This window comes from Canis lupus, chromosome 29 (genome assembly GCF_048164855.1).
Source record: "Canis lupus baileyi chromosome 29, mCanLup2.hap1, whole genome shotgun sequence".
Taxonomy (NCBI): Eukaryota; Metazoa; Chordata; class Mammalia; order Carnivora; family Canidae; genus Canis; species Canis lupus.
In genome coordinates, this window is record NC_132866.1 from 27182985 (window position 1) to 27200024 (window position 17040).

The 17040-nt window shown below is 36.1% G+C and overlaps 1 protein-coding gene across 11 annotated transcripts in view; it reads right to left on the bottom strand.

Moving 5' to 3' along the window:
• Positions 1 to 17040, bottom strand: part of BTRC (beta-transducin repeat containing E3 ubiquitin protein ligase) — a 185906-nt gene that overhangs the window by 51516 nt on the left and 117350 nt on the right. For all 11 annotated transcript variants that reach the window (XM_072805628.1, XM_072805618.1, XM_072805624.1 and 8 more), the window contains one exon: positions 16517 to 16606. In XM_072805628.1, coding sequence (XP_072661729.1) covers positions 16517 to 16606 — 90 coding nt within the window. The remainder of the gene's footprint in view (positions 1 to 16516; positions 16607 to 17040) is intronic.

Consider the following 17040-nt stretch of genomic DNA (forward strand, 5'->3'; position numbering starts at 1 on the left):
AAAACTCAATAGAAAAACGGGCAGAAAACCTGAACATCACTTCACATCTAAATGGTCAATCACCATATAAAAAGATGCTCAATTTTAGCTTTAAAGGGAAATTTAAATTAAAAAACACAATGTGACAGTATGCATAGACTTAACGCTACTGAACTATACACTTGAAAAAAATGTAGTTAAATTTTTTTTTTCATTTTTAACGACAATGGAAAAAAAATGAAAGAAGCCCACAACCAGATTCTGCTACACACTGTCAGAATGCTACAATGAAAAAGCCAAAAATCAGGTGTTGGTTAGTGAGGAAAAGGAACAATGGAACTTTCATTCACTATTGTCAGGAGTATAAATTGGTACGCCAGTTGGTGTCCTGGAAATTCCAATTCCACTCCTAGATACATACCCAAGAGGATACATGTATTCATTGTACATATTTACCAACAAATATACATAAAATTTTTGTGGTTGTCAAAATCTGAAAGCAAATCAAATGTTCATCTACGGCCAATGGGATAAATTTGGTATATTTATATAAGGAAATACTACACATCAATGAAAAATTAAAAATTACAACTACATACACTGTGACTCTCAAAAACATTATGTTGGGTGAAATAAGTCAGATAGTAAAGAATATGTGTTGTATGATTCCATTCATACGAGGTTTAAAAACCAGCAAAGCTAATGAATGATGTCAGAAGTGAGGATAATGTTACCCTTGGGAGGGGAGTGACAAAGAGGACAGAAATGGGCTTCTGGTAATGTTCTTTTTCTTTTTTTTTTTTTTCCTTAAAAAACTAACAAACTCAGGAAGCCTGGGTGGCTCAGCGGTTCAGTGCCACCTTCAGCCCAGGGCGTGATCCTGGGGGCCCAGGATCGAGTCCGCGTCAGGCTCCCTGCAGGGAGCCTGCTTCTCCCTCTGCCTGTGTCTGTGCCTCTCTTTCAATCTGTGTCTCTCATGAATAAATAAATAAAATCTTGAAAAAAAAAAACCCAACAAACTCAGTGGTAATTACCCAGGTGTGTTCACTTTGTGGAAATTCACTAAGCCAACTTCAGGGTCTCTTGAATACTCTATTAGAAGGAGATGGTTATATTCATAGGAAGAGGGATAAGGGTGAATAAAGTCCTGTTTGATTACAAATAGGCAGTCCTAATCCTTATTTTCTAATATAAAAGAAGCAGGGAGTTCTAATAAAGATTTAAATTTTTGCCACGTAATAGCCTTAGCCTCTAGCTTCACTTGCGACCCTATGGCCACATACAGACAATTGTTCCCATATGCCACAACTCTGAACAAGGTTAGAGCTCCCTCTAGCACTTTTAACTTAGGAAACACCACAGGCCCTTCCAGAGCTGACACAGTTTGGCGCTGCCCACAGTTAAATGCAATATGGCGATTTTTATTTTTAATTTGCTTTAATTGTTGCTATGATATGAATAATTAATAGGCTGCCTAAGCCAGTTTTGTAAAGTTCACAACACAGAAAGCCAGGAGAGAAATATCTACTTAGAAAGGAGGCTTAAAAATGGTTATAACTGCTATATTATTAGGGAATTCAGAATATTCATTCATGATTTGTGGCAACATTATGTCTAACCAACAAAGAAACATGCTACCAAGCACTTCTTACTACAAAATTCTTCTGGTCTTCATCTATTTTTCTCTTCATGGCTGCATAACCATTGTATCTACAGTACCGTATAAGAGCAAAGTAGGTCAGTGCTAGGAGAACCTTGCTCTTCAATGGAGAAGAGAAAGGTTTGGCTGTAAACACTTAACCTAGTTCCATCTATTCTAAAACAAGTATTTATTAGCATTAAATAAATCCCTGGACAATGGAGACCTATTCAAATTGGAGCCTGTACTTTTTTCCCATGCTTGTAAACTCCCTTCTCCACTGACACCTTAATCACTAGAAATTATGATATCAATGTTTCCACTTAGCAATATCTATTTCACATTTAAATACTGTCAGAAAGTATAATTTAGATATGATGTTGTAATCCTACACAATCCAGACAGAATGTGAGCAGGCTGTAAAAGTTCAGTGATTGTGATACACACAATCATCTGGGAATGCAGCCAGAAATGAAAGGGACTTCATTTTTCATTATTGGATTTCAAATCTTCCCCACCCTGAAACAAACACTGCATTTCAACATTCTTGTTAAAATACAAATATAAAACCTGCTAATGAATTAAGTTCCTTGAATGAAGGAGTGAGGATTAAAGAATGAAAGAATGTAAAGAGTCACCTTAAAAGTAAATTTATTTTAGCAAAGAATGTTATGTGTTATTCATTACTCTGCATTCTAAAAATTAAGAAACAGTTTTTTGAGTGATAATATGAAAACATTTCCTATCAACATTTTTTTTTCTTTTTAATTATGGGTTCCTCAAAAAAAAAAAAAGTGTGTCTATAATTAAAGGAGACTTTAGCAATTTCCAAGGGGATTTTTACCATTTTGTTTTTCAGCATTCTAAATAAAAATTAATACAAGTCAGTAGGATGTTCTCTCTTGTGCTCTGGTTACAGAGACAAGCACCTTTCAGCCAATGACAGTACACTATGGACATTAGCCTGGGCCTTTCCTGCACGTACCACAAAGCCATGATGCCACGTCACCAATTACTTTGGTTTTTGCATCACGTTATGCTGGTCACATGAACACAGCCACATTCATTCCAAGGGCAGCTCAAACTAGGGGTGAAATATTGTCTGAAAACAGTTCTTCATTAACCTACTGAGAGCCTCAGTCATGACTTGCGTTTTTCCTAAGACAAGATTCACTATTGCTTCTCTTCAATTCACCTAGTATCTGTTGGGAGCCTTATATCATGAAGTGAGACAAGAATGACAGATCTAAATTAACATGACAGAAAAGCTATTTGATGCTACCTCTTGGTTTCTACATTTCACTCTCTTTTGTGGCATCCAAAGGCTTCAGAACCCTGGCATTAATTAAGCAACAGTTTTATTACACACAATCAAAGCCTGCAAAGAAAAACCTAACAGACAGCAAGAGGAGATTACAAGGTTCAATTAACAGTTTTACTTTTTTGTGGTTGCTAATTGAGGTATTTTTAATTTTTATCATCTCGCATGAAAAGGAAAAAACACTACGTGAGAGAAGATTACAAACCTAAAATATATTACTATGTAATAATTTTATAGAACCAATTTTCATACTTCTGTGTTTTCCAAATCCTGACTACTTATTAGTAAATTGTTAACATTTTTTTAAAGATTTTATTTATTTATTCATAAGAGACACAGAAAGAGAGGCAGAGACACAGGCAGAGGGAGAAGAAGTAGGCTCCATGCAAGGAGCCCAATGTGGAATTTGATCCCGGGCAAACACTCAACCACTGAGCCACCCAGGCATCCCATAAATTGTTAACATTTAATAGGCACCACAGAGAACTTTTTTCAATTACCTACACACACACACACCCTAATTTCTGTGTACCACAAACCACAGTGGTTGAAAGTACACAGCTATAGGGCCGGTCTGGGTTCAAATTCCAGTTCTGCAACATGGGCAAGTTGCTCCTCTCTCTGAATTCTAATTTATTTGTATGCAAAATAGGGTTGTACACTTCATGAGACTGTTGTGAGGATTTTTTTTTTTAAGATTTTATTTATTTATTCATGAGACACACACACACACACACACACACACACAGAGTGAGAGAGAGAGAGAGAGAGAGAGAGAGAGAGGCAGAGACACAGGCAGAGGGAGAAGCGGCCTCCATGCAGGGAGCCCGATGCGGGACTCAATCCTAGGACTCGCCCTGGGCCGAAGGCAGGTGCCAAACCGCTGAGCCACCCAAGGATCCCCTGTTGTGAGGATTTATGTGAGAGTGTAATGCCTTTAACCCATCATCTGGCACATTGTAAACATTCAATAAATAATGGTGCAAAAGGCTATCAAATTTGAAATTACAATCTCAATACTAAAAAAAAACAATTTACAGTTTTGTTTAAAAGTCAATTAGACTCAACAAATAGAATTTGAGAATTGATCTTCTGCAAGTGAACATTAGTTCCATTCAAACTCTACAATGAAGGAAATTTACTTTTGCATACCATTTGCCTTTGAAAAGAACGTGTTTTGCACATTTTTCAATTGAGAGGAAGCAGAGAATATATAATAATCTAAGTCTCAAACTTCTGAAGTTTCAAGAGCACTAAATAATAATATTAATTGGCAATCCACAGCAACCTAAAGAGTTGATCAAAAAATTAGTTATAAAAAGTTCTCACAATTTACCCTTACTGCATGTTCTCATGTTACAATGTTCAGATAATAGCTCCTGTAAGTGTTTCAGTGTTTATATTACTCAGTACCCAAACCTTTCAAAACATCCTATATTCACAAAATTGTTATCACTGAAAATGGAATCTACTGCAATGTGGATACATGTGGAGCCTGTACCAACCCCTTAGTGTTCATAACAAAATATAAAAGATAGCTGTATTTCTTGGACTTAATTTCAGTATCAACCTCTTTCCCTTAAATATCACCCAGAGAAAAAGTTAACAAAAACTCCTCCAACCTATCGATTTTAAAGTCTAAAATGACACTATATTAATTCTACAAAAAACACATAAGGCAAGATCCAAGGAAACTAACTGATTTTTTTTTTTGAAGTTCCCTAATAAAACTGTCAGGTTTGTAAGTACTCCAATCATAATAGAAAATACACAAAATGAAAAAGAACCTCACACATAGATGTAAATAAAACCACTCTTTAGGTTGCCCATTAATCCACAAGTGGCATATTCATCTTATTTACAGTATTATACCCCCTGCCACGATATTCCATTACAGAGTCACGCTACACACTCCATAGTTAACACTGTAGGAACCATCTCTTTTTAAACATGTTTTTCTCTATATATTTCCCTTTTGGCTTGCTCTCAGGTTAAAAAAAACAAAACAAAACAAAACTTTACAATTAAATTCCTTATGCTATTAGATATTCTAAGAAAATATGTATAAAGTTAAAGAAATGATATCTGACATATAAAACATAATTACATTTAGTTCACTCTTCTAGAAGTATTTCGACATTCCTGTTTGTCATGGTTTTAGTGTTCCACGTGAGCAAGTACTTCTCACATATTTTTATAAGTCCAAGCATAAAATTTATGTCAATCATAACTATCAAAAACTTCTATTCCTTCCATTAAAGAATATGCAGGGATCCCTGGGTGGTGCAGCGGTTTGGCGCCTGCCTTTGGCCCAGGGCGCGATCCTGGAGACCCGGGATCGAATCCCACGTCGGGCTCCCGGTGCATGGAGCCTGCTTCTCCCTCTGCCTGTGTCTCTGCCTCTCTCTCTCTCTGTGTGACTATCATAAAGAAATAAAAAAAAAAAAAAAAAAAAAAAAGAAATTCTATGTGTGTGCATATGCTAATAGCCATGTTTGTTTGCTTTTTGTTTTCATTTGCTTTCAATGAACCTGTTTCTTTACAATGATTCATTCCTCTCCCAAGCTGCTTCTCTCTTCTCTGAAACAGGATTTTAAGGTCCAACTATTAATTCTGATACCTTACCATGTTTTGCAATCACCAATCTGTCTAGAGCATGCAAACAAATATAAAAATATTTACTGAAGTGTAATCACAGCCTGAGCTTGGAAGCCTTAAGGGACATTTTTTTAATTGACAAAATTAATTACCAAGCTTAGTCAGGAAAAATACATTTTTGGTATAAAAGGACTGCCAATATATACTTACAATGTAAACTCTAACACGGATAGTAGGATGAGATCTGTATTCTAAAATAATTAGGAAGGTGTGAGTCACCACCTTGAACTAGCTATATAGGACTCATACTGTCCCACTCATTTTATATGTAGAACAATGGATCATGGAGCCATGGAGCCATATGGTCATCTTAGATACTTTAAAGACCTATGTTTATAAGGTAGGTGATTATTGTTGAGTAACATTTAAAGTTACATAAGAGGATTACTGACTAGGTAGCCCAGAAGAGAGACACTTAAGTTTTCTGAATACAAGGTTTGGCTCAGTTCAGTCAGAACAACATTTCTGGGGCACCTGGGTGGCTCAGTGGGTTAAACGTCTACCTTTAGCCCAGGTCATGATCCTAGGGTCCTGGGATTCAGCCTGGTGTCAGGTTCCCCAATCAGTGGGGAGCCTGCTTCTCCCTCTCCCCCTGCTGCTCCCCCTGCTTGTGCTCTCTGTCAAATAAATAAATAAAATCTTTTTTTTTTAAATAAATAAAATCTTAAAAAAAAAGACAACATATCTTACAAGCAGTCAAGGAGACAGGGGAGATGAAGAAATAACATTTGCTAGATGTCAAAAGTGTTATAGAAATGAAATAAAAAAAAGCTATAGGTGCTTTGTAATATGAAGCCAAGTATAATGGTAGAAGAGATATAAAGGGCCTCCAAATACTATTTGAAAGGCAACCTGGTATAGTACAGAAGTGACTCTGTAGTCAGAGATCTGAGTTCAAACTTTGACCCTATAAATTAGAGATGTGAAAACTTGGGAAAAGGTTCAACTTCTATAAGTTTCAGGTATCTCATCTATAAAATAACGACTATGCATCCATCTTATCAGGTTCACTTAAGTTTTGAAATAGCTAACACAGCTAGCACTATAGTGCCTAAACACAGGTCTTAATAATTTTTTTTTAAGATTTTATTTATTTACTCATGAGAGACACAGAGAGGCAGAGACACAGGCAGAGGGAGAAACAGGCTCCATGTACGGAGCCTGACGTGGGACTCGATCCTGGGTCTCCAGGATCACACCCCTGGACTGAAGACGGTGTTAAACCGCTGAGCCACCCGGGCTGCCCACAGGTCTTAATAAATATTAACATATTTTCTCTCCTCCTCGAACTCTTGAGTATAAAGAGGAAGGGAAAAAAAAAAAAGATAAAGGTCTTCCATCCTGTAGATGAGTAAAAAAATGGACATTTTCCAATTTTTTTTTAAGATTTTGAGAGAGAGAGAGAGAGAGAGAGCATGAGCTGGGGTAGGGGGACAGAGAGTGAAGCAGACTACCCACTGGGCTTAAGCCCAGGACCCCAGGATCATGACCTGAGCCAAAGGGTGACGCTTAACTAACCTTACCACCCAGGCAACCCTTCCAATTCGTTATATAGGAACATATCCCTAAACTAAAAATGAGGCGATGGGGAACTTAGGAAGGATTATAACAGCATCAGAGATTCAACTGGTTCCATACATAAGAACTTTAAATAAGGGTGTACTGGGTGAGCTCCAAAGGAGTAGACTAATGAAAATTTCTCTAACATGAACCCTATTCATGAGATTTGGGATTAGTAGAATCTAGGGTGACTTGATAATTCTATCTCTGTTAGGAAACAAAAAGGAGTTTCTTGGTCATTCAGCCAGTTAGACTTCTCTGTAATTACTATATAAACAAAAAAAAGATGCCCTCAAAAAAGAGACATTTATTTTAACACTGATCTTAAAAGAGCCAATTTTACTGGAAAAGAACTCTAACAATAAGAACAAATATTGGCAAGATCACTAGGTCAGATGGAAATCCAGAATCATAGGGAAAAAGGGAGAAACACCAATGTTATTTTGTAGAAAGTTGATATAGAGTAGCACAGTTACTTAAATTCATAGATCATTTGCCTTACAAGCTGGAGTCATGACATAAGAATAAGATTTTACATGTATGGATCCTGAGCTCATGAGTACTGGGAGGTTTAAAAGGGAGAGCTCAAGTTACACTTGAGCTTTTTAAGTGATCTATTTACACCATATGACTAAGAATGTATTCCATGGAGAGCTTATGAGCCCAGGCTTCTGAAACTGTCAAACTAAGAGAAAGGAAAATGAACGGCCACAAAAATCCATAAAAGCTATAAGTATAAAAATCTCTCTTCCAGATTAAGTATTGTAGAAAAGTATCATGAAAAATTCTACAAGTGGGCTTTAAAATATTAATATGCACAGTAGCACCATTCCCTTAGAATGTATGTTTGGGGAGGTAAGGGCAAGTCCTACAGATTAGTACTAAGTCACTGATCCTAAAATACTGAATAGGAATATTTTCAAGAGAAGCTATCAATCAAAAATAAACAAAACAAAACCAAAAATAAGGTTTCTGACAGAATTCCAAAATGAATACTAAAGATTTTAGGGGCAAGGGGTAAGGTGATGGGTACTACACAGAAGTAAAGTACATTTATTCTATGAGTTTTGCACAGGGGTATAGTATTAGGGGCTTACCTTCTGTAAATATAGTATCTTAGGGCTGCAAGGATAGACTCTCCATTGGTTATACACATTTTGAAAAAAAAAATGAAAAAATTTCTATTAACTATGACGAGAAAAGATCACCTTACACCTAACCATAATATTTGATACTGTACTTTAGGCTCTTTACTGTTAATTCTGTACTCAGATGGGTACCTGATAACTGTTTTTTTATGTATTAGTATTTTATTTTTTTAAAAAAGATTTTATTGATTTATTTCAGAGAGTGAGCAAACGTTAGAGCATAAGCAGGGGAAGAGGGAGAAGCAGACTTCCCTGCTGAGCACAAAGCCCAACGTGGTGTCTTATCCAAGGACCCCAGGATCATAACTTGAGCTGAAGGCAGACACTTAACTCACTGAGCTGCCCAGGCATTCCTATGTATTAGTATTTTAAATAAATGCCTAAGTCAATTAATTATTAATATAAAAACCCCAAATTTATTTTACATATCTTTGGAAGATAACTGGATTCATTTACATAGAGTATATTATATTCTTGCTTTTACAGTGAGCAACAAAGCTTAAGGTATAAAGATTAAAATCCTGAAAACCTCATATTTTTCCCAAAGCTAGAGCCTATCAAAGTAGGTCTAGAAACAGACACTGATTTGGCAGAGAAAATCTGACTCATTAATGTCTTCCATAGCTTTATACCACATTTTCCAATATTACAGGGCTAATTAACAAGGTTTCAATTTTAGTATAACTGAGCTTTAAATGGATGAATCAGCCTTTAGTCCCAGTCACTGCATAGATTTCCACCTCCTTCCTCCTATAAACACTATACTTCATTGATATTCAATTCTTAATTATATAAATTGAAATAACACAGCCCTCAATACTAAGAAGTCAGGGACATGTGGGGGGAAAAGTGATTTTCCTAAAAAGCAGAATCGAGAAAGAATACAATTTAAATACACCACAGCTTACTGCCTGGACTTTGCTCCTCTTTTAAACAACTCAAAGTGACAAAAGTGCTCCAAACCAGAAAACTCTCATGCTACTTGCAAGAAAAACTCTATAGACTGGAGGGATTGGGTGGTGGGAGGCTGACAAGGCAGATCTTCTTAAAATTTAATTTCTTTACTTACTTGATTAAAAAAATTAAAAATTAAAACCCAATGTGCAATGCCAAAGAAAGTATACCGATATTCAAAACCCTGAATGACCCCTGAAAGAATTACAGCCTATAGATCACTAACACATCAAACATATTTATGACATTGTGTTGCAAAGTAGGCATTATTTGTTTAAAAGTCTATATGTGAGCTCTAGAATGGAAACACAATGCCTGTATAGAGCAAGAAAAGTATGATGTAAAACCCACAGATTTTTTCTTCTTTCTTTCCCCTTCCAGGAATTGTGCCTGGCATTGTGCAGCTGTGGTGCTGCCTTCATCACTCCCTGCTTCCAATCTTGCTAATTAAAAGGTTGATCACAGAACAATGCTCTTCTCATTAATTTCAGTGTTCCGATTGGGCAGGATCCCTGCTTACCCCACCTGATCTTTTCACACTGCTGAAGTTAATGTGACAGGAGCCCGAAGATGGATTACCTGCTGCCATATTGCCCATCGCCTCCAATCAGGAGCTATCTGTGTAAACTGATTGTTCTAATTTGCTCTCATTATTTTTACAATATCAGGAGAAAATAACGCACACAGCTCACTGTCAAAGCCATGAAAATCAGCCATTAGTTAAACCCAGACACTGAGTGGCTTTATTAGAGGCACTGCAGTTTATTGATGTAGCTCCAGTCAAACAAGGCAGCATTTGCCTCAGTAGAAGGAAATGTTTATACTGAAAGTAAATATTTATTGTAATAATACCCACAGAAGTATGATATTTTTGAGTGATTCTATTCTTATTTCAGAAGCTTTGTTTTGACACAAATTAACAACAATAAAGAGTTGGGTTGGCATAAGAAAGTAGATAACATTTAATACATATTCAGTAGCCTGAAAATCTGTCTATTAACTCAAATCTATGAGCACTCCTCACTTCCTATACCTTGTATAAATAAACTCTATTCTGTGAGCATAAATGCTAGTCAATCAATAAATAATGGAGGTTCTATTCTGCTCCACACAACAAATATTTTTCCAAAACAGAAATTTTATGACTTAGGAATCAAAATTATTTCTACAATGATCATACAGGTATAGTCTTAAATAAGAAAAACTGTATCCTTATACAATGTAAACATTCAACAAGAAAGATTACTAATCCTAGTATCATGGACATTCACAATATATTGTGGAATAGAAAATAAGCAATGAGTGAAGCCAGCTAAGCAAACAAGCTAGTTTTTAAACCCTCAGTAAGAGATGGTTTCAAAAACCAGAAGGCAGAACTCTACCGAAAGGTTTGCTATTCAGTGAGATAATATCTTTAAAAGATTTATTTGGGGCACAAAGAAAATCTATTTTCCTGTTGTAAAGAAAATGCTAAACTCTAGAAAAAAATAGATTTAAATCTGGCATTTCTAGTCTTACATGGCTATGGACATTTTTGTAAAAATGTTAGCTAAATGCTGCCCGAACAGCATTTTGGGGAGCTGGAGAAGGGGGTATAAATAATAGAAACTGATGCCTTTTAAATAAAGGAATTTAGTCCACATACTCTTCCCCCTCCCCCCCTTTAGTATTGAAGGAAACATGGCTTCCTCCTGTTTTCTTTCTACAGGAAGATTCCTAGGTAATGTGAAGGCATGAGTGTATGCCCTTCTTGCTGCTCCCCTTTTAATGGCCACTTTTCTTTTTCTAAGAAACGTGTGCCATGCTTTTCTCCTTAAAATTCCTGCACTAAAAGACTGCACCATACTGCACTCCGCAAAACGTGCTGATGGCGCCAATTACAAGCCCCCAGCCGAACGCTCCAGCCCCCACCATTCGGGCAGATTTATGCGGACTCTTGCCGACGTTATTACAAGTCAGAGTTTATTGGGAAATTGTTACATTATGCGGAGTGTCTAACAAATTGCTTATGCTGCTATAATTGGATTACAACAGCCGCTTGCTCCCACCGGTAAGATTAGGCAAGTAGGACTCCTGCCGATCTCTGAGCGTTAGCAGTAATTTTATTTGCCTTGCCTCTCTCTTTCCTAACAACATGCCTCTCTCCCTGCCAGCTGTCTGCTGAAAAGGCACAGGCTTGTTCCTTGGCCCTAACAATGCAATTACAGCCCCGCAGATCGCACTGTTTGTGCATTAAGTACAGAGCCAAAACGAGGCGAATTGATCGTTTGACTTTTGGAGAAGCCATGTGATCTCTCGATGCGGGTGATCCGACATGCATCAGCAGGCAATACTGCAGTCAATTCTTGATGAAGAACTTTCTTCCTTTACCCCTCTCTCTCCCAACCTTTCCTTTTTCACTGAAGAAAACACTGACTGGGCTCATCTCCTGCTAATCTGGACCAATCCACAAAGAGAAACTTAATCTTATTAGCTCCCTGGCTAGATAGAAATGTGAATAGGTTCTAGCATCTTGAAGTGCCTGAGTCAGATATACCAGTGATTCCCAACAGTTGAACCACTGCTGCTATCTTTAAAAAAAAAAAAAAAAAAAAAAGGTTCATAAAGAGTTCACTGAGGGGAAAAAAGTTTACAGAAACACTGTAGTTCAAAAGAACTACAGAAAGTTTCAGGTTTTGGCAAATAAAACTGCCTTGGAAAGGCTTTGTTTGAAGCTCTGTCTCTATTCAAGGGCCCATCAAGAATCAGCACGGAAGCACGTGTCTGCCTTTCTCTGCAGGTCTGCCCTGCTGGAAGATGCTAGCGGCTAACACGTAGAATCAACGCAGCTGACTTCAGGCTTAAAAGAGCCAGTCTGATCCTTACTTGTGGCAAAGTTTTACACATATTTTGTTGACAGCTTTCTGCTTATCTCTTTCTTCTGTTTGTTTAGCAATGAGTGCAGGTAGTAAGGAGACTGCGCAAGCAGTTCTCTCAATCAAGGGCATAATTCAAGAAGATTCTCACTGGGGTCTGGACTTCTCTTTTTTTCTTTTGAAATTAACTCTCTTGAAATGGTTGAAAATGACTTTTAATTTTATCAAATTAATACAGACCAGGATTCCTGTTCATACTGTTCTCTCCAATAGCATATGCTGCTTAGGGTTCCTGATGATGATTATACAACAAATGTGCAGTCAATCCACTGATCCATTTTGGTGTCCCACGTCTGCATTCCTAAATATCATACACATCTAGGAGGTTATGTGTTCTTGTATCCTTAATCTGACAACACACAAATTCTTGTTTATAACAATGGTCCTTGATTATTACCTCAAAGTGAGCTGGGAAAAGTCACTTTACCAGTACTTCTCAGAACCTCTCTATAACTCCCATTAGCACTCATTAAAATCATATGAACATATGAAAATGAAAGAAAAAATAGTACTTCTGAACTTTATTCCTGACTTTTTGAAATAGTGATATGCTAATGTGTAACAACATTATATTCCAGAATTTTTCCAACCTCACTGGCCTCGATGATATGGTTAAATCTTAATATATCCTTCACAAAGCTAATGTTTTGACCCGATAGAGAGGCTGGTGCAAAGAATGGCCCATCTGACATGCTACTTGTGGAAGAGTATATTAAAGAAGCCTGTTAACATGTAGTTTAAAACTCAAAAGAAACTCTGAACAGCTGAAATGCCTTATAAATAGCGCAGACCCAGAGGAAGTGCAAACGTCTGCATTGTGAATTGTAGATCTTAATTACCGACGATGGCTGGTACAGCAAGTAGCACAGAAAAAAAGTGAAACAGTTGCACTGTTCATGGTTGGCAATAATTCTTCAGGAAAATATTTACTATCAATCAGTTATGAGAAAAGGGACTCTGTGCTCGTAAAACAGCACGTTGCTTCTCATACCAGGACCATTTTGCTTCAGCATAATCTGAATTTAAACAGCTTGTTTCCTGCGGATATAATTTTGGAAATAAATAAAACAAGTCTTCTATCAAAATCTGGAGTGAGTGGAAAAGGAACATCACATTTTTCTGTCTCAGTCAGTTGCAAACAGATTATTAGTCTCAAGTAAAAAAACAAGAACAACAACCAACCACAATACAGACTATCTACAAAGGACTACTGAAGAGGTTTATTTTCCAAACATAAAGAGGCAGAACTTTTCCTATCTGAGCAGAAATCTAGGTAGATGTGTTCAAACAACTCATTTTTAATTCTGTGCATGTGCACACACACACGTGTGTGTGTGTAAAAAGTAAATTAGGAAAAACATGAAACCAAAATTTTCAGTAAATATTTAAATAAAGTCAGCAAAAAGATAACAAAAATTAATGCTCTTCATTTTTTTTTTTGCTCTTCATTTTTCTAGTTAGTTTTCTTTATGAATTAAAAAACATCATGAAGGTTGACAATTAGGTACAATGTGATTATTGATTTTAAAGACTAAGTTGGCAGTCAATAATGACTGTCTGTTTAAAGCTACAATAAATACAGAGCTCATCATGTTCCAAACAAATCTCATGAACCATGGGGCTATAATTAGTAAAAGAAAGGCTTTGGAAGAAAATAAAAGACATTTCAATGCCTCCAAATATTACTTGGACTAAGTTACACTGCTAAAACAATCCCTCCTGCACTTTTATTTTTAAATCCTTTCTTAGATCTCATTCTTCAAGTTAGAAATTCAGAAAATTATTATTAACCTAGAGTCTTACCACTTTGTTTTCTTATATTCTAAAGAGGACAAATGGCTCCCTTTTCATAGGCCTATTATAAAACATTTATGGTAAGGTATTTCTAGCAAAGAAGATTCACATACCATATACTATAGGGTCTGAACGTAACAACTTTGCTGTTTTTCAGGGAATGACTGGTATTAATGTCTTCTCTAAAACTCATAATAAACAATATTCAGTAATAATAATGACTATCTTCACCCAAACCAAAGTCACTCTTTCAGCAATTAGCTCCTTTAAACTAGAGGACAAAAATGTTATCATTATATTATAGTTGCTCTCACAATGGAGATGTTGGACATTCAAGGCCACTTTGGAGTCCAACCCGAATCAACAACAGACACTTGTACCAACTTAAAAGCTACTGCAGGCATATCAAGTGTAGCAGATGAGACTATTCAGGTAAGGGCTAAAGGTGGAGAGCAGGAAACAGGGACAGGCTTGCAGACCTACAAAAACAATGGCAAGTCATTACCTTTCAAAGGTCAAGCAATAAAAGAGACCAATAGAAACAGCACAGAATCATGAGATACATTCAATACATGTAAATAGAAAAGGGAAAACTTGTTGTCTATTCCCATGTTATTGGTACCTCACTGGAGGCTGTTACAAAAAATAATTTTTTTTTAGCTACGTATGTTTTTATTTGCCATTGTCCAACTGATTATTCCACTCAAATCTGAAGCAATGAACCAGAAGCCAGGATATGGACCAATAAAAGAAACCAAAAGTTAGGTGGGTTTCAAAGGAAATGATAGAAATCATTTTTAAATTAGGGTATTTAATGAGACGATGAAAGGATATAGGTGTCAGAATAGTGTTAAAATAAGCAAGAATGGGATGAGAGGGTCACCATCTGGGAGCAAAGGAAACAGACAGATGAGCAGCAATGAGCAAACTTATTTCCTCACCCAAGAGCATAGAAGAAATTATGCCATTATGCCAGATGCCAGAAGATTTCTAACCATGCACCACTGAAGTAGAGGGTGGGAGAAAAACAAAACACATCATACAGACACACACCAACATGACTATATAGCTTAGAGATCCTGGCTTACAAAGTATGGAGAAAACAAAAGGAACAGATGCTCACTTGGCCAGCTCTCAATGAAACTCATTAAAATTGTCACCCTGTCCTTGGATCGGTGCTCATGCTAAGATTTTACCTTGTTTAGCCAGAAGTCACCCACTTGTGATGAAACTAAGCAACACGGCCAAAAAGGAGAAAGATTATTTTTAAAAGCCCAAATAACTGGTCCCCCATTTCAATGTACAAATGCTGGGTACAATGAAAAAAAAAAAAAAAAACAAAAAACAAATGCTGGGTACAAAATAGGGTCAATTAGTACTTGCTAGTTGTGACTAAATGACTGCAAAAATAAATATATGTAATTTGCTATTTTCATATTTTACAGCAAATTGCTAAGACACTCTAAGAAACACTTAACCAACTCTACCTTTTTAAATTATAATTTTAAACAAATTTTGACATTTCTTATATGGATCATTTCTAATGGTTATAGTTCATATGATATAGTTTCATTGATTAAGTAGATCCAGGAACTACTGCAAGTTTTCAGAAATAAAATAAAAATAATAACAAATACTACTGTCCTTTTATTTTTGCAGCAAAGGATGGAGACTGCCTGATGACCAGCTCCAGCTCTTATAATAACAGTAAGTAACTGAGAGACTGAGTGTATAATAAAATAGACTAAAGTAGTTAAAGTTGGAAATGTTCTAAGTGACAAAACTGAATAGTTACTAAGGTGGTAATTTTGCATATATGCAAGGTAAATGTCTAGAAACAGAGCCCATACTGGAATTTTATACTACTCTTGGAATAATCAAAATTGCTATTATCTAAATTTAGGTCAAAGTTCCTACATAGTTAGAGATACTTGAAAGATCAGAGCCATAGTTTATTATTATTAGACTGGAAGATTTCTAATTATTAGACTGGAAGATCTCTAATATGTGATTACTTTTGCATCTATAGATATGTATCTATAGAAATACATGAGAAAAGGTAGCTCATATGCATGATAAAACATACTTGTCCACTCAGATCAAAATCACCAAAAGCAATATTTCTATCACTGACCACTCAACAAATAATAATAGTGATAGAATATTTGGATTTTTCTCTAGCATATTTCTCAATCCTTGTAATGGTTACTCTATTCTCAATTATATTTAAAATCCATGAACAACCTTATAAAAATAACTGTATATTTTCTTTCATGAATCTTACTTATTTGTAATAATCCATAGCTAGTGTCAAGTAACAAATGTGAATTAGATGGGAGTGTGACCAGAATGCAGAACCAAAAATTCTTTTGCAAATCAAGAGATGAAGACTCCAACTTACAATCTGCTTTGGAAATGATGCCTGCTGTATTCTACTTTAAATACAAAATCCTGTGATAATCTTTAATAGCAATACTAAGTGAAGATGTTTATAGATAAAGCATTGTTATGATGCCATATAATAATATTGATGAGTAAAATTACTTACTTTGGCCACACAATTTTCAGTCTTCATAGCAGTACTTGCTAGACATACTGTTTCTTGGTTTAAGCAGAGTCTGGCACAGCTGTTATAAGTCTGTAAAGAGAATTTTTTGGAAACAGATTTAAATACCGAAATGCAGTCATGTAAAGTTTTCAAATTATTCTGTCCTATTATCAAAATCAACACATGAATAGACTTATGTATAAATTCCAGACTTACGAGAACTGGAAACAAAGAAAGAAAGGTGGAAGCAAAGAAAGTGAGAGCCCACAAGAGCCACTGATGAGTTCACAAACAAGGATGTGAGCAGCAGTGGTCTCACTGTATGTATGGAAGATGGGGTGCTACTCAAAAATGTGCAAAGGACTTGAACAGACATTTCTCCAAAGAAGATATACAAATAGCCAACAAGCACATGACAAGATGCTCAACATCACTAATCACTTCAGAAATGCAAACCAAATCCACAAAGATACCACCTCATACCCACTAGGATGGTTACTATTACAAAACAAAAAAAAACAAAA